Raw genomic sequence first — 27,626 nt, 5'->3', positions numbered from 1 at the left:
TTTAAGTATAAAAATTAGCAAGGTCAGGGAATGACTAAATATTTAAAAGACAAGGAAAATGTACTTTTTAGAGTTCACTGAAAGTGTCCTCGTTTTCCACGACAAACCACTAACTGTGTGTGCAAGTGCCGGAAATTTAGGAGACTGCCACCAAGGGAGCTGTCCACATCTTCTAAGCCACGCTGTGAGAAATCCACTGTTTATAAAAGGGAATATGAGGAAGAACTGGAACTTGCAAAGCAAACCTTCTATTTCTGCAATTAAAGGGTTTCACAAATTACACTCAATGAAATACTTTTCTCTTAAAGGAGGAAGAGCCTTCTCCACAAGGATGCTGACCCCTGATGAAAGGGCAGACACTCATAAACAAACAAACAAACGATACACAGGCTGCAAAAAGTTCTTTATAAAATGGATACAACTTGTAGACTTATCATTACTCACAGAGAATACCCTTAGGAAAAAAAAAAAAAAAAAGCGGTATATTCATATATCCATGTACTCCAAGGATGAATGAACTAACCTAAAGTACCTAAACTACCTAAAAGTAATTGAGGTACATTGATGCACCCTTATAGATGCGCTTAGTGAGCAGTTAGTCAAAGGATCAGAGTACACAGATCAAACGGTGAAATTAATTAGTTCCCAATCCCATAAAGGTGCCAGTTCACGCCACAGATGATCACACATCAATAGCCACAACAACTCAGTCCACGGGACTCTCCTGACACTGAGAGCAGGCAAAGGCAGAGGCGCAGCCGGAACAGCTCCTCGGGACGGGGCATTTCCACGCTGCAGCCGCGACAGAGAGCCCAGTCCGACACATCCCGCACCGGAGAGGCGCAACCACACCTAAAGCGTTAATGCAGCGAGCGCGGCTCTCAAAGCCGAGCCCTGCAGCGCCCTTGCCGTGACAGCGAGGGCGGAGCGGGGCGCGCTGCCCGGGGGTTCCGCGGGGCAGGGCATGGCAATCCTACCCTCCTTCCCGGGAAGCGGACCCTACCTTGCCCCTTCCTCCTCCTCCTCCCCCCCGTCCTCCCCCCAGTCCCGGGAGCTGCGGGAGCCGCCGCGGGGTCACGGAGGGGAGCAAGGCCCAGCACGGGGGAGGGAGGGGGGGGGGTGGGGGGGAGGAAGGGAGGGGGCAGCGCCGGGTCCCGGTCCCGCTCCCACCAACCTAGCACACAGTCGAGGGAGGGCAGCCCGCTGGAGAGCAGCAGCTGCCCGTGCCGCAGCGCGGGCCGGGTGCCCGGCAGGCCGGCCGGGCGGGCTCCGGCCCCGGCCCGGCGCTGGAAGCTGGTGCGGCCCCGCGCCCCGCCGGCCGCCGCCATGTCGGGTGCGGGCAGCGGCGGCGGCACCGGCCGGGCACTGTGGGAGGGCCCCGCGCTGCGCTCTGCGCCAATGGCAGCGCGGCTCCGGGCACCGCCGCCCAATGGGAGGCCGCGGTGTTGGCAGGTGGCGGGAGGGAGGGGCGGGTAAGGGTTGAAGCGCCCGGCGGCGAACGGGGAGGTGAGAACCGGGTCGGGGTTGAGGGCACGGGGCTGAGGGCGTGAGGGGGGCGCGGTGCGGGTGCTGCGGGGGGCTCCCCCCTTCTCCCAGGGGAGTCCGCGGGGCTGGGGGCGCAGCGGGGTGAGGAGACGGGCTCCACACCCTTGTCGGCATCGGCCCATTCGTAAATGAGCCCGGGAGGAAAAGCTGCTTGTGAAACGTGTTTTAAACGTTATTGCGTGTAAGGTAAAATGAGTGAGTATGCTCGAGGGTCCCCGGCCTGTTTGTAAACAGCCGCGGGCACGTAAATAAAGGCGCGGTTCAATACCTTAACTTGGCAGCCAGATATCGCATCACTGTGGTGGCCCTGCACCCAAGACCTGGGGTAGGCAAAGTTAAAGACATTAAAGTTTGTCTTTTGCTTTGGCAGTGAACGCTCTGTGTTGTATTGCTCTGAATGTGAGAGAAAACCCTGTCAGTATAAAGGATAGCCACTGTCACAAGTGTTCTTATATTTCTTTTTCATCTGTTGGCGATTCAGATGCGTCTCGAGCTGCTTGAAGGCATTTGTACACAGGAGAATATAAAAGTGAGGTTCTAGCATTATAGTTCTTCACTTTCCCACTTTAATTTCAACGAACAGTTTTTGCTGCCATTGTAAGCCGCGTTTCTGAACACCTGTGGTTTTGCTTATGTTAATAAGGGGAAAAAAAGATAAATCCTCATGTTAAATATGAGCAGCTTGAAAGGGCAACAAATGGGTGGGCAGTCCTGAACCTCAGAGTTTTTCCTTCATATCTAATTGGAATTCAGGAGCATGAAGCTTTAGTATTATGCTTTCCTAGTGAAATGGCATTCCTTGTGCTGCTGGCCAAGCTTCTTTAGAATTAAGCAGTGATCATTCTGAGATTTCTTGCCGTGAGTATCAATGGGTTGTCTTAATATTTTGTCTTAATGTCTTTAATAGTTTATTGTTCAGTGTGAGAAGTATCTGCCTTTAGGGGAGAAGATCGAAGGGCACGTTTGAAAACATGGCAAGACATAAATACACCTATTAAATTTAACTCCTCTAATATCTTGACTAATGGGTTGTGAGTATAGCAATAGGAAAGACTAACAAAAAATCCACTGGAGAACTTTGTTACAGAAGCTTCTATCCCCACGGAGATGTCTTGGCTAAGTCACTGCTGACCCAGTGATTCAGAGGGAATCAAATGACTGACCCCCTGCACTCAATCTCAGGGATGTTTTCTCCCCCGTTCCAGCAGTTCAATTTCCTTTTGTTACTTTGGTGAAATACAAAGTATTTCCTTGCTTGTTTTTTAAATAAAAATAAATAAATAAACAAAGTTGTGTTAACTTTACAAGACAGGTGTAAACATACACACCCAGGGCTGAGCCCGCTCTTTGGTTCTTCCATTTCTCACTGCTCTTTGACTGATGTGTAGTTTTTAGACTTTTTTTCCTTTATTTTATTTCTTATTTTATATCTGAGTTGGAACTATTGATTGGTCTTCTTAATAGTTTAATTTTATGTCATCCCGCTGAGTTGATGCTTTATGGAAAAGGGCATAGACACACAGTGGGGGTGGGACCTTGCAGCTATTTCAGAATTTCACCGATTTTCAAACAAAGTGGTATTTTTGTTGCAAATTTTGTCACTTGAGGTCCTTCTAAAATACAGAGAAACTGTCTCTTACAATGTAACTTGTAACAGGACAGAGTGTTTCAGATATTATAAAAATAATGGGAAAGTAGAAACTTTTTTTTTTTCAGTATAAGAAGCGAACGTTTAAAACATGGCAGTAGTTCTGTTTGTGATGCTCATTTTTCCCCTGGCACTCTTTGACATGATGGGTACAGTTCAAGTCCTACTGATTTAGAAAACAGGTGGAAATAAGCTATTTTTCCAAGTTTTTTTTTTTTTTTTAAATTTTAACAGTTTGATACAATAAAGCTGTAAAACTTAATATTTGCTTATAAAATTACTGCTTACCACATCTGACTACCTGTATTTCATTTCAGACAAATAGAGAAGAAACTAATTTTATGGAGTTCATTTAAGTGTTTTTAAGTCAGTAGTGTTTCATTCTCAGGAATAATAATAATAGCTTTTTCAGTCTTTCTGGATGATATTAAAAGTTTGCTTATATTCATGTGTCCAGTTTCCAAAAGGTGGGTGAGAGAGCAGTCAGAACATTTGGGAAAAGGGCATGCTTGGAATCTGATCTGCAGGTATGTTTGGCGTTTCTCTTCAGAAGCTGTAGCCTGCAGAGCTGGTGGAAGTTTTATTTCAAACCCTCTCTGCCTGACCAGCTCTCAGTAGTATTTTTCTGTTGGGTTTGTGTATGGGATAGAGAACTAAAAAACCACATCCTGTGGCAGCTCTGATTCACAATCCTTATTAGTTTTGTTTGCTGTTACCTCTCCAAGCTGCTCCTCTCATCACTTCTGGAATGTGATGGTATTAGACTGTACTGATTAAAGTTTTATAGTCCCCCAAATCAGATTAGCTCCCGAGTCACCTGACCGGGCTGGGTTTGCAGTCATGTGATCCAGAGCCCTGCTGAGCTCCTGCTGGGAGCTGAAACAAGGTAGTTTGCTTTGGAGATGTTCTTAAGTATCGAACAGCATGGGGCGTGGATTACGGCTGCAAAGAAGATGGCTTCATTTTCCTGATCTTTGAACCAGCCAGAATGGGATAAGTTTGAAAGTGCGGGATCTTCAGGCCATGAGCCAACAACTGGAAAGAATGTTTAATCCTGGAAGCTCTGACACCAANTTAGTGGGAGGGTTTAAGACTTACCAGTTGTATGATATTATATAAAACATGATATGATTTTATTCAGAAATCCTCTGGATGTTACCAAATGCATCCCTGTGGGTTATACTGAACAACAGCAAAAAAAAAATATTTAAACCTAACCTGTGTCAAATTTAAACAGCTCTTTTACAATGGAAGTAAATTGGGAGCCAGGGGTTAAAGTAGTAAGTGCTGAAGACAATAAATCATTTAAGAAGTTGGTTAATGTTTCTGTAGCTTCAGATGATGAAATTGTACAGTATAATATTACTGAAACCTGCTGGCTTTCCCAAGGAGGGATATTGGCCAGTGACTTCAAAACTGTACAACCCTCAGGTTTCATGAGGACAAACTCCTGCAGAGTCACTGGAACGTTCAGGCGTATCCAGCGGGCTTCCCTCTGGTTCCATGGGAGTGGGACCATCCACAGAGGGGGGATGGACCAGGATGTGCTGCAGTCAGTAATCCCATAGAGCTGTGGAACTCTGCCTGCTCTGAGCACAGAGACCAGAGCCTTGCCTGCCCTTCAGAAGATGGGACTGGAATGGCAAACAGGTCAATGAGAGGTGGATGAAGAAAAGGGTCATTTTGGCCTTTAAGTGGTTCAGGAATTAAAATTGGGGTTTTTTGGTGGGAATTATATAAAGTTGGGTAAAACCCAGGCCAGCAATCTAATAAAACTCACTGTAAAGCCAGGTTCACTGCTGGCTACTTAAGGAAACTCATGTTGTTCCAAATTTGGAATAATATTGTGATTAACAAAAAAGGAGGGGGCAGAAAACACTGAATATCTGGGGTTTTTGTAGCCAGGCTGTATTTTAGCAAACTGTCATTCTTTATCTCAGTAAATTCAGCTTCTTACATCTGTACTGAGCCTGCTACTCGGTAATGCTTTGAAGTTAGTGTTGACTGGAGTTAGCTTTGGCTAGCTCACATATTATTGGTGCTGGGATCTTAGCTGGAAGTTTCTTTTGTTGCTGAAACCTTTTTATTAGATGCATTTCATAAGAATGTAAGGAAAGGTTTGTTTATAGAAATATGGATGTATTGCAAGAAGATGCCTGAGTTTCATGGCTGTTACCATTTTTTTCCTCCCCAGGTGCTATTTTGCATTTTGTGTGAGATGACACTGGTAAGAGGAATAAAAAGAAATCAACATTTAAAGTTTTAGAAGCTGAAAATAAATATCATCAAGGTCCTAAAAATGATAATACTGTAACTGGTGACTGCAGAATAACTTACCACTGTGGTGTAAATGGAAGCACCTGAGGTTGTGGTGGCAGTCAGCTTCACTGATTGTTTCAAGGTCCTGTCTTGGTCCTGTATGAAAATAGTATTTATGTGTTATTTCATTGCAGTGGGAGAGTAATTCATCTGAATTTTTAGTCTTGAGGCTCATTAGAACATGGGTGTGTCATCAGTAGCCATATTTTCATTATTTCTGTGGTTCAGAGCTGTGACACCGTCCCTAGCAAAGGAAGAAAGGTAATTGAGCTTTTTTTAGTCACAAACATGAAACTGTAGGAAGATCATCAGTCTTCTCACAAAGCACGCACAAAGTGTCTGTGGAAGGAGCTGTGTGACCATTCCCTGATTTTCCTTTTAGAAAAGCAGTGTATTATGGAAGGAAGGGCAAGCCAAATTCTGTGCTTTTGGAACAAACCAAGTTAGTAAATTCGGATGAAAAAACATCTGATCACTTACTCAAAACTTAAATAGTTTTTGAGAAGGCAGTTCAGGGAGATACAATATTAGTGAGGTTATACAATTATTGTTTCTGTACTGTTCTTCTGCTTTCCAAGTACTTGTGTCCTCATTTGAAATTTGAATTTGGGGTGGTAAAAATAAGCCATAAGGGCCTTGCTTGGTGATGTGTTTGGGGTCAGTGGCTGTGCAGTTTGTGGGGCTGGAGTGTGCTCAGTGCCTTGCAGGTTCTCTGCACCTCGGCATGTAATTGGAAAAAGGCACCTCTACCTATTTAATTCACTGAGTAGTCAGCTCTCTCACTTATTGTTGTGTCAGCCGTATCTTTTACTTTAAACCATCAAATTAAATAATAGTTTGTGCTGGCCTTCTGTTTTAGTTTGTGCATTTAAAACCTGGAACTCAGATAAAAAAAAAGATAAGCCCCGGAATAAATCCCGTATATTATTTATGAGCGGGGGCAACCACATTAGCACGGGGTTCGCCGTAGATCATATCGCTTTCATTCCACCTTACGAGCTTAGCAGCACAAACAGAATAATCAACATATTCTTTGGCTGTCATCTGCTGCACAGAGAGCAGAGATCACAAGGAGGTTTTCCCTCGCTGCAGCGATGGCCTTTTTTGTTGCAAGCCCCCATCTGGGAGGGCCGTGGTGTGTTATCATATGGAACGCGGGGTTTGCTGTAATCTGCTTAGCCGCGCTGCAGTTCGGATCTCTGTTCCGTGGTTGTGTAATTTATAATTTTAATGAGACCACGGCTCTTGTGGGCTTTGAAATATATTAAAAGCTCTTTTGTGCATATGCTTTTGTTCTTGCTTAATAGGCTCAGTGTATTTAAAACTGATGAATTTTTATTGATGGATTTGGATGTCTGGGGATTAACTCAGACTGAATATCATTGCACTCATCTACTGACGGTTGGGACTTTTTTTATACTTGTATCTTGCAAGTGGAGAAGACCCTACAGAACTTGTGTTTTAAATCAGCTCAGAAATAACTAATAAAATTTTACTAAGCAATGAGAAAAAGTCCTGATTACAGTTTATTTTTACTGCGTAAACTCACATGAAATACAATTCTGCTCTGAATAGAAAGTAACTTAAAACCATGTATGTGTGTGTATTTAGAACTTTGTAACTAAAAGCACTCTGGGAAAGCCATCAAAATTTTGGTAGAATAATAGTAGTGACAGGCACTTGATATGCATTTTTCTTCTGTTCAGGTGACGTGAAAATATAAATACTGAGCACCTTTTTTTCTGCCTGTGTTGCCTTTCTCCTGTTTTTTAACACAATTATTAATGTAGAGTGTACATACGGTATCTCATTAGAGGGTGGTGCTCGTAACTGGGAATTATCGATGAACATAGAGAGGATCCTTCATTACAGTTACATTTTCTGACAGTGCTAAAACTACTCTTGTTTTCTGCTTTTGTATTTTTTCAAATGTTTTATGGTTTTCCTATAGTTTAATTATCTGCCAGGTTTGATTTACTGTTTAAGATCCCACACCGTGTGACTTCTGTGTCCACAAACCACTGTGGAGTCCTCTGCAATGATGCCATTCTGTCTGACACCAGCACTGGGGATAAGGTTGAGACAGTTGTTTCTTTCTAACCAGCCCTCCTGATGGTGTCTTTGATGTTTTTTTTACCCTCAAACAAGAGGGGGAATTACTTACCCCTCTTTTATTCCCCGTTCTGAGTAGTATTCCCAAAAATACCTTCGTGTTTCTTCAAGGTGTGTCAGCGCTGGAAGTGCAGAGGACGTGTGAGCCAAGGGCAACTTGGCGTTCTGTAGGGCTGTAGATTTTAAGTGCCTAAAGTCAAAACTGGACTTGTAACTCCTTGTCTTATTAAACCAAATGAATTTTCAAAGTCTGCAAGTCTGCGTCTCAACAAAGTGAATACACTGAAGTTTAAGATGAACAAGTGTAGCTCAGAATGCAGGTATTTGACCCTTGTGACACAGGCATGGGATATTTTCTCAGTTACCAGGAGGGTGTCTGTGATGTCTGTCAGACCTTTGGTGTTCGTCCTAACTTTGACATTGTTACAGAAAACTGTAAATTGAATGTTTCACCATCCCCGAGAGGCTCAGACCTGCCGTGTGTGACCACGCCTTTGCTCAGCTCTCTGGATTTGTTGTTCAGCAAAGATGGGCGTGTGGAGCTCCACAGGAAGAGAGAAGCCCTGGAATGCATCTGGCCACTAACACAGCGTTTTATGCACAGGGCTTGTGGGATTGTTAGGAGCTGCTTCCCAAAGGTAAATAGAACCAGTGAGAACTGCTTGAAATCCGCTTTGAAAAATTGTTCATTCTTATGTAGGCACTGCCTCGTTATTTAACACCAGAGAATTGTGCTGTGGGAATTTACATTTACAGGATTGAACTCCTTGTCAGTAGATGGAGGAGCACTTGATGGAGACAAACTGTCAGTGCCTAGTAGAGATAACGTGTGAAAATAATCTCTTCCAGAATATCAGCAAGCTTTTGCAGGTTTGCCAGACCTAATCCAGCGTTTCCTCTGGAGTAAGGCAACAGCTGGAAATACAAAGCAAGTTCTGTCTGATCTTCAGCATTGAGAGACCTTTTGAAAATTATTCCTTCTTTTGCTTGGATGTTTGGAATCCTCAGATTGTAATTAGAATATTGTATTTATTATGTGTCTGATATGGGAAGAATCCTGATAAGCAAGATATCCACCCCTCACTATTCTAGCACCTAGAACATTGATTTCATGCAGAAGTTTTAAAATAACAGTTCAATGTAAACAACAGCTCAAACATAAATATTTGAAAGGCCCACAGTCAGTGTGCAGTTTTTTTCTTTGGTTTGGGTTTTTGCATTTTTTTTTTTTTTTTAAGTAATAATCTCAGAGTAACTCGATGGGAAAGAGATGGTGCAAGTTATGGGATAGCCTTGTGCAGAGAAAGGTGTCTGGTAAGAAGTGGAGAATGTTTGGAGGAGAGTTAATATGCAGTGAAATTCCAGAATTGGGAAGTGTTGCATAAAGCAAATGTGACTGGACATTTTTTTATGAAAGGGGAAAATCCATTTAGTATCAAGTCAGAGAATTTGTTTAATCGCACTTCCAGTGCCTGCAACTCCGATTTTCCTGTATTTAAAAATTTGGCACCATATGTTAAACTGCCTTACACGGTGCCATTGGTTTTCTGGACATGATGAATCTGCTCATTGATTTCCTAATTTTATTATGTACATGGTTAATTGTAATCTGAGATTACAGCAAACAAGATGGTAATTTCTGGACAACCTACGTGCGTTTCCCTCGGAGCGTGAGCGTCACAGAAGCAAAGAGTACAAAGAGAATACCATTTGTGCTATCCTCACAGGAGCTGTCAATAAAAGATGTAATAGGGGATTTAGGAATCTGGAAATGGCCAACTAATTTATGTGAATCTATTTTATTTCAGCTAGAAAGCCCCAGCTCTGTTTCGGCTGCACTGCATATTGCAGAGCACAGGCTGTCTATAGAAAACCAGGCGGCTGCATATGGATAGTCCCTTGATATCATTCACTTGCTGTGTAATCTTATTATGCAAAGTTCTAATCTTCACCTAGAATGAATGCCTCTGGGTCAGAATATAGTCATATCAGGGTTTTTGAGGTCATGTTTTGTGATCCTTAGCTTATTCTTCTAAGTAGAGCTGGGATTTAAAGAGTATTCCCCAGACACTAGCAGAGATAGACGGCAAAACCTGCTGCCTTTTTGGAAGACAAGACCAACATGAGGTCCCTGGTAGGATTAAACTTGATTTGTAGCTGTAGGCTTTTTTAACAGATGTATTATTGGACAGGGAATAGGGGGCCACCAGCACAGCGAAATTGGATCACGATTGGCATTCTCAGGGAGTCCGCTGGCTGCTAAAACAGCAGCTGCATGTGGATTTGACTTCTTTCAGGTGAAGCGACTTCCAGTCATTTGGAAAGGATGGGATGAAAAGGAACCTTGGTGATAATTTTGATGTCTGCAAGATTTAGTACCAATGTAATGGGATTATCGGTAACACCTTCACTGCAGAAAAAGCCACCTGGCGCTATAACTGGCAGCAACTGAGAACTAATCCTTTCCCATCTCTTGGATGTCATTCATGAGGCTCAAAGTGGTTTCTGCCCTGCTAGCTGTGATTAATTTTATAAACAAACAAACAAAAAAACCTCAAATGATGAAAGCATGGGCTATGCAAGGAAAAGGGAACAGAAGATAATAGTAATTGCATTTTGCATTTTATTTGCTGCGGGGGATAAACTATACTGTTCTAATAAAATAATCAAATTGTGTCCTCTGTGATAAATATGGATGTAATCTTTTTTAATCAATGCCTCTGTTCAGCATAAAACCAGTATCTATTCCAGTATAAATTTTTCAGCTACCTGCTATATGATAGTAGGTAGTACCTGGAAGTAATTACAGTAGGTTTTAGGCCACTAGTTCTGTGATAAGGATGTTTACCCAACTGATCCATTAAGTTTTCAAGGGGCCTGTGACTTAAATAATTTGTTTTATTGTGCTTAATGGTCTTATGCTCAGTCTGGTGGAGTTGCCTGCTGATGGCACTTTGTGTGAAAACTGTGATGTGGAAAAACGTTCAGCTGTTTTCCTTCTTGTGGTCTGCAGTATGATATTGTTTCAAAAATGGTCTGATACAAAGTTTGCAGAGGAAACAGTTATATTTTCATGATACTTAGGATAATTATTTTTGTATTTGTTTTTTTTTTAAATAAACTAGCTTGTTCTGGTGGGGTTTTTTTTTACTGGGCTTACTCTTGCTGCAACATTCACTTATTAACTACTTAAAACTCCAGGGAAGCTTTCAGGATTGTAGTTATTCTGTGGAATGATGTCTGAAGACAAACCTTAACATTAAAAACACCCTCCCATCCTCTGCAGTCACCTCGTTAGGGTCAGACTGTGTATAATTATGTATATATGTGCCTCAATTAGAAATTAACTTTCTTGAGTAGTGATCAAAAGCCTTTCATAAAAGCTGAGAATTTTTTCATTGAAATGAAATCTGATAAGGCTGAACTTTTAAAAAAACCTCTTTGTACCACATTTACAAACGGACAAAATTCCTTTTTACCTGTAATATCCACGGGTGCCTGAACTCTGTACAGTTTTAATATGTGAATATAAGGTTTCTGAGTAGCTTGGAGCAAAACCACAGGATGGCTGTGCAGTATTTCTGTGTCTGAACGGAGAAGCAGTGTGGGGCTGCCTCTCTAGCAGCTGCTGTTAGGAAGTATCGATGATGGACTTCTCTCAAAGCATAGCTGTGGTCATAAATTCACACTAGTTGTGCAATTCTGCTGATCTGCTGTCACTCCACCTTCCTTTTCTCACCTGTAACATGTTTCTAGTAAGAGTTATGCAAATAAAGCTGTGCCCTTTTAAATCCCTGCCTTTAATTAGTGAAACTTCACCAAATATAGAAGGGGATGTCTTTACTTCATTATTAAATGGAGCATATTGTACATACACAGCATTTTCCCCTTCTTTTTTCTTTCAAATATACTGTATTGACTCAGTAAAACAGGGAAATCTTGCAGTGGTTTTAGTTCATGGTAAGGCAATACTGAGTTTAAGGGGGGCATGTTTCTTGCAGAATGTAAAACTTGCTTCAGGATGTCTGTTTTCCACTTCCTTGAGATACTTATTTATATAAGTGTCCTAAAAGTGGGGTAAGGAAACATTTGAATTAAATTAGCATTGCAGGAACTGGATCTTGTAATCAGAGTTGGACTTGAATATTTGGGGAGGGGGTGGTCAGAAGATTTTTGCAGTCTAATGTGCTGCAGAACTTGTGCCAAGGTACCATGGCTAAGAACAAAAATACCAGATGCCTCATATTTATGTGCAAGTGTTTTGGTAATGCAGTCAAAGGAAAGCTCTGCTTCGCCTCCAGACCACCAGAACTATCAGATATCCTAACTTTTTCTAGGATAGCCTTACTCAGGCGAGCCACTCAGGACTCCCATTTTCCTTACTTTGTCCAGTTCTTCAAGCTTTTTTTTTTACTGGATTGATTTTTCAGGTTGGTTTTGTTGACTGTTTGATTACTCCAGTTTTCTGTGAATGTCGTTTCAGTCGCTCGAGTCGCTTCAGGTGGTTTGGTGCTTTAAGAAAAACAGCAATCTAACTTTCACTGTCTTCACATGATTAAAACGAACTCCATCAGGTGTTATTTAACAAATAACTGCATCTGAGTCACAGTATACTCAGCTGAACGTGACAGGCTGGTGAGAGGGGTCTGTTGGCTCGTTCCCAGGTGACTGACTGACGCTGCTCTGGTCCCCCCGCAGGCCAGGGCCCGCTGACCGACGGGACGCTGGAGGATGCTCCGCGATGCCTTAGGGAGAACCTGCCGCTTCCTGGGCTACACGGTGCAGTATGGCTGCATAGCACACTGTGCCTTCGAGTACCTCGGAGGGATTGTCGTGGTAACGTTTCATTTTCCTGACGTTTCGAAGAAAATGAAGCTGTTGAGACTGGAATTGTTTTATGTGAGCGTGTCGGTATTTTCACGTTTCTCGGTTCTCTTCGAAGCAGTTTCAGGGCGTGATTAGTAAATGCCTGGGTTTTTTTTTGGGGGGGTGGAGAGGGCAGGTCCAGCCCTCATGAAAGTTATTTCTACTTTAGGCATTCATATTTCTTGATGCCTTATTGCTTGAGCCATCACTGAAGGAAATGGGAAACTATCATTAAGCATTTTGCAGATGTTCATCTTACAGTTCATCCTGTAAGAAAGGCTGGAGTCACCCATAGGAAATGCTCTTGTTTCCACCTCTGGCCACATTTCTGGGTGTTTTATGCTCCTTCCCCCTCCTCCCCAAGCCCTTTTCCAGCAGAACCTGCTGCTGGTCACGGGGGAGTGTGGCTGTGAGCTGCTCTTGCAGCCTCTCTGATGATTCTGTTCTCCAGAGGCTGAAGGAAGGGGTAACCAGGCAGAGCTTCGAGTGCTGCTCCTCGGAATTTCTTAGAGATTTAGGTGCTGAAATGAATCCGTAGGGACCTGTGGCTCCCAGCACAGTTCAGGACCAACCCCAAGCAGATGTGGAGCTGTGACAAGCTAGAGGAGCTCAGCTTTCAGATGTATCACATTCCTTGGAGGATCTCAATTTTTAGTTCTTCTCTACATTATCTTTTCAAATTTATTAGCAAATAATTTAAATATTAATGTGTTCCGGATAAAAATCATTTGAAATAGTAACCTTTTTCTCATTTATTTCTGATTTTCAGTGTTCTGGACCTTCGATGGAACCGACCATTCAAAATTCCGACGTTGTGTTTTCGGAGAACCTGAGCCGCCACTTTTACTGCATCCGAAAGTACGCTCCTGGATTCTCCATCCCCTTTGCCAGAGCCTGCCAGTAACCACCTTCCATCTGCCCTTTACTTTTCCTATATTTTTGTGCTTCTAAATGGTAATAACTTTGCCTTGTGTTTGATGGAGGTTAAAGTTCTCAGCACATACAGCCCATCAAACAGCTTGTCAGAATTAATTTAGGATAATTTAGTCTATGTCACTTTTACAGCTCTGTCCGAAAAATGGAGGAAATTCTTTCCCTCCCCCCAGTGATTCTATTGTGGGACTGTAACTTCTCCTCCAAGCATTTTTGTCTCATTTGAGAAGCAGTCTGTAGGTATTACTGTCCTTAGGTTGTAGTCTTAAATGTTTCATAAACGATCTAAATTAACAAAAAGTTGCTTTTAGACCTCTGTGTAAAATTACACCCTGAGTAAAACTGAAAAAACCAAAACTGCAGACAAGAATTTTAGGCAGAAGGGAACATATTTGCCTGGATATGTTTGGAGCATACACACTGATGCTCTTGTGCTCAGCCAAACAGTTTGTACTTAAGAGTTGTTCCGTTTGTTTCTGGTTTTTTTTTTTCATCTCAGAGGAGATATTGTGATTGTGAAAAGCCCAAATGACCCCAAATCAAATATCTGTAAAAGAGTAATTGGCTTGGAAGGGGATAAAGTCTGCACAAGCAACCCTTCAGATTTCCTCAAGAGTCACAGCTACGTAAGTATTAGAGTTTCTTGCTTTGTAAATTAATGATTACTTAAGTAGGCCTGGTAGTCTGCAAAGGATTTGCAATATCTGAGTATCGCCATGAATCATAAATGATGACATTCATAAATTATTATTTCTTCTTGTATATGTACAGCAAAATGTTGTCATTTTAAACTCTGTGTCTGGCAAGCTGTCTCTCTCTCAGTGCCTTTTGTCTCTGTAGGAAGTGTGGGTAGATAATCTTTTTTGCTCTGCCCTTTGCTTAGGTCTTCTTCCCTGGAAGAATACTCTGAAATTCTCCGCATTAAGTGCAGTGCAGGTGGCAGACTGAAGGGCTTGTTCTTCAGGCAAAACTGTTCATGTATTTTAAGTGCTAAGAAGTGAATATTTGTCTCTGCAATAGCTGTGGGATTTTTTTTTCAAATCACACTTTGGTGTATGTCTCTGTGTTTCAATGTAATAATATTTTAGTTTTCCCCAGTATGGTTGGAAAAGCAGTAATTTTCCTAACTTGTCCAAAAAGCCAGGTAACAAGATGAAATGAAAAGGGGGAAATAACCTTAAAGCTCACTTGTCCTTCTGCAGATACACTTCACAGAAACTCGGAAAGATCTGGGACAAATGTTTTCAGCAACTTCTTTTTAGGCTGTCGTTAGAAAAATCATCAGGAATCGTGATCACAGAAAAATGGGAACCCTTTAAAAAGGGCTTTTCTTGTCCCAAAAGTGTGTTTGACCATTACCTCTGTTCAGCACCTTGTGGAACCAGCAGATGAACATTTAGTTTTTCCATAAATCAAATTGTTAACTGTTTAACCAAGGAAAAATCTACAAAAAACCCCAAAGACCCACCTGTCTTACCAAGCTGAAGAAATTCTCTGGCTCTGATGGAGCTGGTCATTGCAATGAAATATGAATTTCCCAGAGCAGACCAACCTGAAATGGAAACCTGAATTGAATTCTCTGTACACTGACAGGAGACACAAACCGAGTTTCTCTGAGCATCTTGTTCCTCACTTGTCTTTGTCCTGAGAAGGAAGTTCAGGAAAGATTTGGTACTAAACAGGATGTCGGCTTTTCTGGAAGCCCTGGAGTGACCAGATGAATATCCAGCAGAATAATTTCTGCCCTGGGTGCGAGATTCCTTGTCTCCAGTTTTAAGCCATAATGTAGGGAGGAGGAGTGGATGGGGAATGCAGAGTCCATTTCCTGCTTTCAGACAGGTTAATGTATGGAAATACAGCAGAGCTTTTGTCATTCTTCCATCATAAACTGTATCCAGGGGGGGAGGAAGGATCTAAATGGAAATACTTTCGTTGTTGCTGCCTATCTGTTTTCCTCCTGTGTTTAGTGGTTGAAAAGGTAGATCTTCCCATCTGTTCAGGAGACACTTCCTTTACAGAAGAGCATATTCTCAACGTAGATATCTGCACTTTATGTTCATAGCTTAGGCTGAATTATTCACTAATTGTTCCTGTTGGGGAGGGGGAAAAGATGTGTGTCTGTGTTTAGGCAATTACCTGATCACATTCCTTATTTTAGTGAATCACTGTGCTGGGCACTTTGAATTCAAACACAAAAATTCCTCAAAGCAAATAACAGCAGCAGATGCACAGAGAACTGGCTGATGGTTTTGTTGGTGCTTGCCTGAGTCAGGTTTTTGAAAAAAAGGATTGCCCAGACTGAGGAAAGGCCTCAGCTAGGATTCCAAATGGCCAGGAGTGCTGCCTGGGGGGAGGAAAGGTGCCACTGCAGCAAAGCCTAGGAAGTGTCATGAGTTTTGTTGTTCTTATTTGGCTGCTAACTGCTTTTTTTTTTTTTTTTTTTCCCCAAATGAGAAATCTCCAAGTGGGGTGTGAATGCTGTGACTCCAAAGTGTGTGAGGTCAGAGGATTCCTTGTTTTTATTACTGTGAACTGCTCAGCTTTCCTTGACTGCTTGTCTCCCTGAAAGGATAGTCCTTATAGTCATGTTAGCTTCATATGCTAGAGGTTGCACTTTGGCTGTGGAATAATAATGGGGGAAATCTTTCTCTTTGCATGAAAAGTATAATGAAATTCCTTTTCTGAGTAAGCTGCTATAGTATTACAAGGTTAGGAAAACGTAGTTGTCCTTTTTGTTGATATCTGGTATGCAATGTGAGCATTAGGCTGGCAGCTTTGCTGGGTTCTTCAGGTTTTTATAAACATTTATCAATACAGGCAAGTGTGTTTGCTGTAATAAACATTTAAGAATGCCTGATTTATTTTTACTGTATCAGAGGCAATGTGATAGAACCCAGAAGTTAAAAAGGTACACGACTCATTTTTAGGAATGAGGTATTCAGACCTAGTTTCAATTATTAAAAAATATCTTTACTGATTTATTTATTTAACAGTAAGAACTAAATAATGAGGATTAATAAGGAAACTAATACAGGAAACCCCTGAAATGGTATTTAAAAAAAAACCCCAAACCCAACAGCTGAAAGGTTATTTTTCATATTTAGCCTTTTATCTCCTGTTTTGAAAAGTCTTAATACAGATCCAGGTTTATAATTCAGATCGAGTATCCCATTGTTATATTTGAATTTGTTTTAATGCCATTTACTTTAGCTTTAATTTCTTTAGTGCCATATGTTCTTGCGCTGCAGCTCCTATTTACAAGCTGCAGAAAGTGAGGGGGAAGCCATCAGATTAAAACAGCTTGTATGTCATAAACCACCAATATGCCCAGCCTTCGTGTCACTTAAACAAAAGTAGTCCCTAATAATGTCACTTAATAGAGCCGGGGTCTGTAAACAAGGAACTGCCTCTTGCGAGTCCCGGTGATAAAAAGCCGCGATACAAATCCATATCTCAGCAACCCCGTGCCGGTGATCAATCACAGCTCAGCACTAATGCTGGCAGCAGGGCTGAGGGGGGGGGTGTGTGTTTACCTTGTGCTAAAAGGAGGCTCGTTGCGGAGATGGCATCCCCGCATCCTGTGCCGTGCTCCGGAGCTAACACCGCTCCCAGGATAATAATGCATCTCCCCGTGTTTGCACATCACGCCAGTTAACTCTTCCACGGTCCCTGTCACGTGCTGGAAGAATGTTGTGTGGGCACTGAGGGTAACACCGTGCAAACACCGCACCATCATCACTGCTGGAGGGTTTTACAGGTTTGGGTTCACCGAGAAGGGGGTTCGTATTTTAGGGCACTCACTGCCATTGGATAGTCCCTTTAAAATATCCTGAACAGCTGTTAAAAATAAACTTGCCAAAACTCTAGTTCTTTTTGCTTTGTTCTGAGTATCTAAATAGCTAATTTACACTCATGGTTTAGATTTAATTGTTGCTGATCAGGAGAAGGAGTAAGAAATTTCCCTTTTCCTTCTCCCGAGTTCTAGTGTTCCAGAGGCCTGAGAGAAAGTTATGCCATAATTTTAACCAGTGGCTGTGCTAAATGTCTGGTGGGAGAGGAGGACTGATTTGCAATATTTGTTTGGTTTGCAGATCTGTCCAGTTTGCAGATCACTCCATATCCCAGCAGAGAGTTCACGACTTAAGCTAATCTTGAAATGTCCGAGAAGTAACTAAAGATCAAAACTCTGATTTGTCAAAACTAAATTATTGAAGGGAAAAGAAACACAAAGAATTTTATCAACCTACTTCCCAATATTTCCAGGGCTTCTTCTGCTCTTCTTCTGTGGATTGGTCTTTGTGCCTTTGCAGTTTTGGTTTTGGTATTTCAAGAGCACCCCCATGGCAGGGCTTGGGTTCAGTGCGTGGTCAGGGAGGAGGGCAGTGCCTGCACCGTGGCTTGGGCACGGGGCAGCGGAGAGAGGCTCCTCACCGAGGTCTCCCCCATCCTTCTCCAGCAGCTCTTTCTCCCCCACAGTCTGAGCCAAGAGGAGGCAGCTGCACTATCAGCTGGTCTTGAGTGCAGGCCAAGTGCAGCTCTGACACTGCCCCGCTGCTCCTGTGCAGCCACTTCATGCCTGAACGAGAACCTTGGAGAAATCCCCTCCCTGATCGTGAGGGACGATCGTTCCGAGCGACTCGTTTTTATGAATTTCTATTGCTAGATGGTTTTGCTCTGTGGAAATGCAGAGTACAGCTTTGTCTGTGCTGGTCAGATCAGTTTGAACCTTTGGGATTTCATGATCCTGTTAATCCTCCGCTCAGAGTTCAGGAATAACTTTTCGGGAGCTGCTCAGGATGATGAAACCAACCCGGGAGTTGGGGTTTGAACCCACAGGGTTGGTTTTTTTTGTTGTTGTTCTCAAACCTGTGTTTTGGGTGACCCTGTTACATCATCTGGTTTCAGGAGAAGAAGAGAATCAAATCCTTCCTAATTATTGCTGTGAGAAAGGTCTGTGCAAACTGCTAAGTAATCTTTGCTGGATTTGTAATCAATAATTTCTTCCAAAATACTGCTCTTCTGTAAATCGAGAAAGCTAATTAATAGTCTGGAGTGATGAATCACTGACATATTCTGATTTTTTTTTTCAGGAGTTCCTAAATGTGGCTAGATTTGGGGTTGAAAATTTTGACCCATGAACATGAACAAGTCAGTTTGAATTTTAACCGATAACAGTTTTAGAAAAGGAAAGATGATTAATAATTTCCATTTAGAGTTGCAGCTGGAGATTTTAAAAATCAGATCTGTAACTTTTCAGGCTGATTCAGGCCTGTGTGTTTAACAGTATGATCTAGATCATATGAGAATACTTATGGAAGTAAAGTAAACAAAGCGTGCAAGTGTCTGAATTATTAAATTCCAGTATTTCAGCCTTTAAGTGATACACAGAAGATGTGGATTTGAGAGGTGTTTTAAGTTCCAGTGTGGGTGCTACAATTCCGTAGCTTTTTCAGCACAACAAAGTAAATGTAAATGCTTGGGCTGGTTTTGAAAATGCTGAGCTAATTAATGTTGTTGGTTTTTGTACAGATGGCAACCTTAATATGAACAACATTTATGATAAGCCTACAAGAAACGGTGCCTAGAGCAACTGGATCATTAAAAAAAGGATTTGTTAAGCATTATTCAGTCTTGGTCCTGAATTAATAAATAAAGGATTAAGGAGTAGTTATGTGAGACTTTAAGTATAGAGCGATAAAACAAACTCCCGCATTTCTATGGTGTATATTTTATCCTAACTAGATGCAATTTACTTAAATAAGGCAATTTAATCAGTAGTTAGTAAATTTGTCATCCGATATTGTAGAATCTTTCATCATATTTCACTTTAATCAAGAAAGGTAACACCTGTGGTTTATTCACAAAAGCTCCTTTTGTTCGGTGAACACCCGCAGGACATGAAGCAATTACATTTGTTGCTTGTACCAAAGTAGGAGGCACTTAAATAGACCTTAGGAGGGATAGATGAGAACTCGCAGACTTTATTCTTTTGTCCAGCGCCGAGATTAGTTCTTATCGTAGCTCAAGAAGGAAGCCTCTGAACTGAAAAGAAAAGATGGCAGTGATTTAAAAGTTCCCCTTAAGTTGGAAACTTTGATATTGCTGGATTGGTGATGTGAATACCTGTGACCTCAGGGAAGTTCAGGCTTCGTCTGCTCCCAGCTGACTGTACGTGCTGATGGGCTTTGAGGTCGCGAGGGATTCGTGTTTATCCGGCCCCTAAAATCACAAACAAAAACTGCACCAACACAAAAAACCCCAAACCACAGAAGCCTGGTTGCGTTTACTTGGGTTTGGGGGTGTTTTTGAGGCAGATGATTCAATCTGTTAATTTTGTTTGCAGTTTCCTGGTATGCCAGTTAATGCAGCGCAGGGCTCTCATCTTTTGAGGGCGGTGAGAGTAATCAAAGAAAAAAAGTTTGGTGTCATGTCAAGCTACCAGAAGATTATTTGCTGATCCCCCTTCCCCATGTCATTAATGTTTTATGCCAGTAGGTGTGCATCAAATACCTGCCCTGTACTTCAGTCTTGCCACTTTAACTGCTCCACTGAGTAAATGGCAACAGCTCTGCAAATTTAGCCGGAATGTCGCAGTGGAAGATGTTTATTTATCTGAGGTGAAAGAGAAGCTTCAAGCTCAGTTGTTCTCAGGGATACTCTTGCTCTCCTGAGCTGGAGCCTGGGAAGGGAGAGGGGAGAGTCTGATGGTGTCCTTTATTCCCACACGTATAAGCTGCCCCGCAGACAACCGGTTCTGCCTGAGAACTGCTGCTCCTTGGAAATAAATCCTCGGATAATCTGCACAAAACCAGAGGCACGGGGGTTGCTGAGGCAAGAAGGGAGGAGTCTGCAGACAATCAGAGGAGGCTTTTTGGCACGAACCTGCCCTGCTGAGGAGTTGCTGGTTCCTCATGTGACCCACTGCTCTTGTGAGGATTCAGCTGTGTGGGGGGAGAACACAAACACTGCCCAGCCCAAGTTTATGCTTTTGCCATTTCCTATTTGCCACCGTGATTTTGTATCCACTCTGTGTGCAGTAGTGGCAACTGTGATTTCAGTTGCGCTCCTTGGATACATTTAAATTGCTCTAAGAGGTCTATTTTACATTTTCAAGTAATTCTTGTGATTTTTATTGCTTGTCTTAATTATAGGTTGCAGTGAAGGGCCTAGATGGTGGCCAGACACCACACAAAGGTATTAGATGGATCATTGTGACAGGAATTACAAATTCGGAGGTACAGGGGCCTGTCATACCTTCCATGGAGAAAAAGGTACCTTTAGTGGTGAATTTCAGGATGTAGGAAGACACTTCACTGCAGATGTTCCACCTGAAATGCAAACTGTGAACAAAAAAACCCTCTTCCTACCGTAGCAATTCCTGCTCCTCCTGGGGGTGTATTTGCTGGGATAGCCTTTCCCAGTGACTCTAGCTGGATGGATGGCTTGTAATTCCAGTAGATGCTGGACCAGAAGGGTCAGGACACTGCTCTGTACTGTGATATGTGCACCTGAAAAACAAACTCATGTAAGGTGTGGACACAGGGTGGGGACACTGCAAAGAAGATGAATATCCAACTGACCTGCTGGACATCCTAAATAGGCTGGGTGTGTGCCATGGAATTTTGGAGGAAAATAGGAGTCAGTCCATCCTCAAACAGAGACCTTTCAAAACTATATGTCCACGTGTGAGGAGGTGTATGTTCCACACAGATCCTTTGACTCTGGGTAGAGTCTTTGTAAATTTCATTTATTTGAAATTGACTTCTGGTTGGTTTATTTGTTTGCAAATCAGCTTGGGGTGGCAGGAGGGCCAAAGCCAGGAAGCCGAAACCAGCTGGTCTTCCCAGAGGAAGGCCCTCCATGCGCGTGCCAGCAATCTGGTAAGCCTACAAAATAACAAAGGTGACAGGACGAGCTGAGTCTGGAATTCCTGGATGGAAGGAGCTTGACTGAACCAGTGGATCAGTTTAAAACAAAGGAGGTGGCCTTCCTTTATCCAGGACACTCTGGAAGGAGACCAGTAGGTTTCAAAAGGATTTAGACATAAAGCTCCTCTGTGGATTCTGCAATGAGGAGGGAAGGGTTTGTGCCCTCTGACGTTTTGTTTAGTCTCTTCTCCAGGAATTCTCTCAGTGTAGACTATTGTATGTATGAGCCTGTGTGGCTTCATTGTAAAACATTCATGTTTATACTGCTCAAACTCTGAGTTCCATTGGAGATAATTTGTTTGTTTATTTATTTAGCTAGTTTCTGTATTTTTTTCTCTCTGAATTGTGGTATTAATAATGTTTCAAGTACATATTTGGTTTTGGAAAAATGTCTGTTAGTTTAAAGTCCGCATTAAATATTATCTAGATTATGTTGCTTCTTTTAAATTTTCAGCCTGGTTTAGAATTTTAGAAACAAAACCCAATTAGGATTATTAAGGATTTTATTTGGTAACTTATTTATAAGAGGTTATTTGTATCTGAAATGTTTTCAAGGAAACATGACGTGTTTTCCCTTCCAAGCAGAAATCTTAGTTTAAGACTTACAGGAGCAACTTTTTCATACATGAAAGCTTTATACTCTCATTTAGGTGACTAATACAGCTCTGTTGCTATTTCTCATTTTGTCATTGAGTCAGCCAGTGAATGCCATGAATCCATGGTATGTAATATAGTTAATGCATAATATATATGGGCAATGAAAGGTCTTTGTCATATAGTATAAGGTCACCATCATTAATTTTCAAATTATAAAAAGGGATTTGCTGTTTTGTGATCATCATTATTGCAATATAATGTGTTGTGGATTCTGCCTGCACATAGAATGAACTGTGATCTTAATTAGAACTTTGACAAGCCTACTCCGATAAAATGATGAGATTATTCGTAATTGATGTCACAATCAATTACCAGTTAGTTCATCATGAATCTACTAACAGGTCTAGCCTTGGTGCTGGCCCCAGGATGTTGATGAGTGTGTGGCTGCCCTGTTCATGCTGTTACTGCGACAGGAGGGCAGATTTTCAGTCAACATCCTAATGACCTCTTTTGAAGTCTATTAAATTAATGACCCTGTCACATTGGTCTAACCTCTTACATCTTCATTTTGGATTTTTTGTTGCAAACCATTGGTTTTCGAGCACATGATAGAACAGATACTTTGGAGCACTCCCTCTCATCCCTCCAAACCTGGCAGTGTGTCTTACTGGATTCCCTAAAAAATCAGTTCATTTACACAGTGATGAAACGCAGAGCTCAGAAATCAGCAAATGTGGTGGTGTAAGGCAAACTGAGCTGCTCACCATTCTGTTCTGTTCCCTTTTTGACATTTCAATCTTGCTTAACCACAGGTGCCTAAAGGACATGTTTGGTTAGAAGGTGACAACCTCAGGAATTCCACAGATTCCAGGTGCTACGGACCTGTTCCTTACGGGCTGATAAGAGGACGCATTTGTCTGAAGGTATCTCTATTTACAGTATCTAAAAGTAGTGCATCAGTGCATTTTTAATGGCTGGGTGTTAGGTATGGAAAATTGCCTCCTTAACTGCCTGGCCAAAGCAGATGGAAAGGAAAGCCACTTGCTGTGAAAGGATAACTCATCCATGGTGTCTTTTGGAGGGAGGACCTGTGAGCAGCACCGAGCACTGAGCACTCACTGCCCTGAAAGCTGAATGAGTTATTTCACAGGCAAATCCAGACCTGGTAAAAAACATCCACCCTACTGCACAGACGTACCTTCCATCCTTAGACTGATCCTTGCCTCTGCAAAGTGGTGCTGTATAAACCACCATGGTTCCTTCTCCTGTTCCAATAACTCTGCAGTTTTATGCCACGCTAAATTACTTTTTATATTATCTGTGTTATTAATTTACTCTTCTACCAAAAAGGAGAAACCAGCACAACCTCCTCTCAATAAAAAGTTTAATCTAAGAAAGAAGGGTGTGTGTATTACAGACTTTGGCACCTGCTTTTAGAAAGCTGGATTTAAAATTGTTCAATCAGACCAATAAAAAAAGGTTTCCTCTATTATTTCAACACATCCACAAAAACCATAATTTAACAAGTGCACAGGGAAGATCAGATCTTTCCAATTTAACAGGCTTATATTCTTAATTTACAGTATTTATGAACACAGTTTGGGACTTGCTAACTTAACAAAACCCCCAACCTTGCAGCTATTGAGCACAATCAGTAATGGCTTTAATAAACCTCAGCCATGTCCCCCTCAGCCCTGCTGCCAAGTTTTGTCTGACCTCTGTTCTTCCTGGCCAGCGTTTGCTCCAGCTCTTCCCTGGTGTTTACTGAGGGCTCTCTGTCCCTTCCCTGCCCTGTTTGTACACCAGAGGGAAAAATGCTGATTCCAGACAGGGCTGTTTTCATGACCCCAAGTTTTAGCTGGGATTATTAACTGCTAAGATACAAATGGTGGTAATTACTAATCTGACTGAGAAAAGAGTTCTCCAAACTGCCCTTTGCTGCTGGAAGGGGACTGTTGGCAAAGAGTGTACATACCAGGAACCTGTGGACGGGGACAGCCATAATCAGTCTCAGGATCTCTCCACAAGCAGTAGATTTGTGTCCAGCTTGTGCCCCAACAAGGAAGGTGTTTGAGAGACTTTATTGAACTCTGTGAAATGAGTGGAACTTACACACAGATAATGTGTGCAATAATACTGAAGTGCTGCTTTAGGACTCCAGAACACTGACTGTTAAAAGAGATAGTCAGCAATCGTTTGATACTTAATCAGCATAATTATTTAACCAGCTTTTACTGCTGTTGTTCTACGATGGTGCATAGAGTAGTGATTATTCTTGTTTTCATGAGATTTAAGTATATGGTGCTTAACAAAAACAAAAGTGAGTTTAGTCTTCAAGTGAGTGTTTCTAGTTTGGGTGGTTTATGGTGATTCACATCAGAGTGCAGTGGTCTTGGTACTGTGTTGCTGTGAAAGGCAGCAGGAATCAGTCTGCACGATGGGGGATAAACTTGAGACCACTGGCCAAAAAAACCTGTGTGTGCTTTCAGTGCAGAGTCTGGAGCTTTGGCTTCTCCTTCGTGAAACACTTTTTTACTGCCTTCAGAATGGAAGCTTTTGTGGCTTTATCATCCAGTGGATTTTGGAGGAGCAGATGCCTTTCAGTGCTAAGTTACATTTCTAGGAACGGGTGCAAACAAACCCAAGGCTAATTTGGAAGTAATTTCACGGATTCCAGCAGAAGAGAGTGAGCTGAGCCAACCTGAGTTTGTCTGGGCAGCCTGTCCTTGGCAGAACATAAATGTTTGCCTGTGAAGTTTAGACAGAAGATTCTCAGCCACTGTTGGTGCACCAGATTTACCCCCCAGGGAAATCACAGTATGTGATCATCTTTGCTCCTTTCCCTCCGTGCCACCGTGTCCGCTGCCCCTCCAAGAGCCAAGTCCATTCCCTGAGGGGCTGCTGAAATCAAAGCAGCTGCAAATTCAGTAAAAGCACTGGCAGTCCCACTCTGACAGAGCTCAAGTTCGTCCTGTCCTAGGTAGGATATCCTGTGCGTTCCCTGGATTTAGGCTCCATGTCAAAACCAGACCTGCAGTGTATCTATCTTCAAAAGAGCTAGTTAGCCCCATTTATGCCCCATCCATCAGATCAGATCTATCTATGTAGGCCAAACCAAAGAGGCCAAGTAGCTGCTAATTGGAATAGCCAGTCTGAATGAACAAGTCACAGTCAACTTCTGTCATAACTTTAAAGGACTTGGGAATTACGACACAGTGGCAGGTCTTTGTTTCACAGAGGAAGGGTTTCCATCTCGTTTCCAGCCATGAGTATTTTTTCTCAGGTTCTCCCTGCAGGCAGAGTACATAAAACACCATTTTCCTTCTAACTCTACCACTGAGATTACTGTGATGAATTTGAAGCTAAATTGTCAAAGCAGCATTTAAAGCAAAGTTGATTCCTTTCACTGCAAGAAAGTCAAATTGCAATAGGTGCAATTTGAGTTGCCTGAAAGGAGATTTGTGCTGCAGTGAATGGCCTAACAAACTTCCTTCTCCAGGCCTTTACTCGGATCAGCTTAGATTTGTAATAGGGGATATTTCTATTTCCTTTTACTTCTGTTTGCCTTCGAGGCCAAACAAAGACTCGACACCCAGCCTGCAGCCAGCACAGGCCCTCTGGACAGCCTTGAGTTCCACGGCTTTGCTTCTAACCAAGATCACAAATATCCTTCTGTTGCTGGTTTGTATCTATTTGTGTGGACCTTAAAATAGCTCCCTGGCTGATCTGCACAGACAGGAGGTGTTACCTCTCTGGTTTTGTGTAGCAGCAGATGTTCCTCGTGCTCTTCCCTCCCTGCACGTGCCAAGCCCACAGGTATTCTCTGAGGTCCTTGCCACAAGGGAGCTTTGAGCCTTTTCCTGATCCACAGGTCCTGAGAGTGACTCACATCCTTCTGCCTCCCCCAGGGCCCAGCCCAGCTGAGCACAGGGAGCTTCCAGCAGTGCCCAGTCCCAGGCTGCAGGAACGATGCTGTATCCTGCCATTCCCGTCCTTAACTCTCTCTCTCTCTGCCCCTTCTGTCATGGTCTTCAGTGCTGGGGATGAATCACAGGGTTAGAAATAATTGAACCCTGGCACTGGGCTTCCTCTTTGAAATGAGAAAATTCCTTCCTCACTCCACACAGAAAGCAGGAAAGGGTCCTGTGCTGGGGCTGTTCCATGAACTCAGTCACAGAGTAGGTGGCTGTTCCTGGACAGAGACTGTGTTCCTTCCTGGAGATCAAATCCTGAGGAAAAGTGAGCAAGAGAAACATTTCTCTGACAGGTGCTGTGGGAACAAGGAGCATCATCCTTCTCTGTCTAGGCTGCTTCACCTTGGGCAGGGGCTGTGAAGTTTTTATGGGATTGGAGCCACAGAGGGCATTCATTCTTCAGCAGCATCTTTCCCTTCTTCCTGCTGATCCCCTCGTGCCACCTTTGAAAGGGGGTGTGAAGAGACACAGGCAAGGGAGGCAAAGGACAAAGTGTAAAAGAACGTCCTTGGTTTCCTTTTCTTTTTTTTGCATCCAAGACCATCCTACCTGTAATTAGTGAACATCCAGAGCCAAGTACTCCTGGGAGCCCTCAGTATTATGAACAGCTCTGCAGTTATTTTGGGGAGAAGCTGCTTTGTCGTTGGTCAGCATCATTCTCTGACACTTGTGCTTGGTCATGAGTTGTGTTCTTTTGTAAATAACTGTCCCCTTCTCAGAGGAGCCCCTTGGTCAAGAGCCCTGCTGGTGGCAGGGACTCCACCCCTTTATACCTCTTTGCATTGCCTGTAGATTTTTTTTTTTTCCCTCCCAGGGTTTGGTGTTTGCAGTTCAAAGGCTCATCTTGAAAATACAAATGTCCACCTCAGCAGTGGCAGGTCCTTGTGCAGGGTGTTCTTTTCTCGCCCTGATGGGTCAAAAAATATGTCCTTTATTGTTTAAGTCATGAAGAAGTTTACAAGCCAAAAAAACGTGGAATTTGAAAGATATTTTTTAGGAACATATTTATTTTCAAGTTTCACTGCTGAAAACAGCAGTGAAATTGGTGAGGCTTTCCACAGCAAAGCATGCCCTGTATAAATTAGTGTGTATATATTATAAATCATTATGGAATGATTCCTTGCGATACACAGGATTTATTACTCCCTCTAAGAGAAGCACACAGGTGAGGAAAGTTCCTTACCCTGTCAGCCAAAGAGGTAAAAAAATACGCTGTTAATGAAACAATAACAACAATAACAAATGAAAACTCAGAACTTTTGAGTTGTAATTAAAATCTCCTGTATTTTATTTTACAGCTTTGGCCTCTGAATGACTTTGGATTTCTCCGTGCAAGCCCCAACGGCCACCGATTCCTCGACGATTGAAAGATTTAAGTTACTCTTGCCGGTTTTCGCAATATTTTCTACTAAAATTAATGGAACTATTTTTGTTTAGAATAAACACAAATATTACTTGACAAAAAAATGTCTCTTTCTGAGATTACATCTGACCTGAAAGTGGGAATGATACACCGCTGTCATCAGCAACAATGACGGGCTTCTTTCTCTGCTTCCCCTGGTGAGCCACAGTGAGTGCTTGGGTTTATTGGACAGTTTTGGGTTTTTACCACGAGCCAAGGTTAGCACTGACTGTTACCAAGCCTGTTCATGTGTGAGCCTCTGCCCCTCCTTCCTGGGCTCGAGTCCTTTGGGGGGGATTTAG

The 27,626-nt window shown here is 42.5% G+C and overlaps 2 protein-coding genes across 2 annotated transcripts in view; one reads left to right on the top strand and one right to left on the bottom strand.

The window, feature by feature from the left end:
* The window catches only part of ELP4 (elongator acetyltransferase complex subunit 4), a 122,528-nt gene extending 120,861 nt beyond the window's left edge, over positions 1-1,667 (bottom strand). The window contains exon 1 of the mRNA XM_027904591.1: positions 1,175-1,667. Coding sequence (XP_027760392.1) covers positions 1,175-1,667 — 493 coding nt within the window. The remainder of the gene's footprint in view (positions 1-1,174) is intronic.
* On the top strand, positions 1,453-27,389 carry IMMP1L (inner mitochondrial membrane peptidase subunit 1). The gene is made up of 6 exons (XM_027904592.1): positions 1,453-1,506; positions 12,323-12,460; positions 13,260-13,348; positions 13,923-14,049; positions 22,761-22,871; positions 27,221-27,389. The coding sequence occupies exons 2-6, from the start codon at positions 12,356-12,358 to the stop codon at positions 27,287-27,289; spliced, it is 501 nt and encodes a 166-aa protein (XP_027760393.1). The 5' UTR covers positions 1,453-1,506; positions 12,323-12,355; the 3' UTR covers positions 27,290-27,389.
* Positions 27,390-27,626: the final 237 nt, after the last annotated feature.

This window comes from Empidonax traillii, unplaced genomic scaffold (genome assembly GCF_003031625.1).
Source record: "Empidonax traillii isolate 1590-97213 ecotype Southwest subspecies unplaced genomic scaffold, ASM303162v1 scaffold1068:size345056, whole genome shotgun sequence".
Taxonomy (NCBI): domain Eukaryota; kingdom Metazoa; phylum Chordata; class Aves; order Passeriformes; family Tyrannidae; genus Empidonax; species Empidonax traillii.
This window is presented reverse-complemented; position numbering and strand designations above follow the sequence as displayed.

Excerpts from the sequence above, each read along its gene's own strand:
- IMMP1L (XM_027904592.1), top strand. The coding sequence starts at position 12,356 with ATGCTCCGCGATGCCTTAGGGAGAACCTGCCGCTTCCTGGGCTACACG. Across the intron at positions 12,461-13,259 it reads ACCTCGGAGGGATTGTCGTG|TGTTCTGGACCTTCGATGGA; the intron begins GTAACGTTTCAT and ends TCTGATTTTCAG. Across the intron at positions 22,872-27,220 it reads GAGGACGCATTTGTCTGAAG|CTTTGGCCTCTGAATGACTT; the intron begins GTATCTCTATTT and ends TTTATTTTACAG.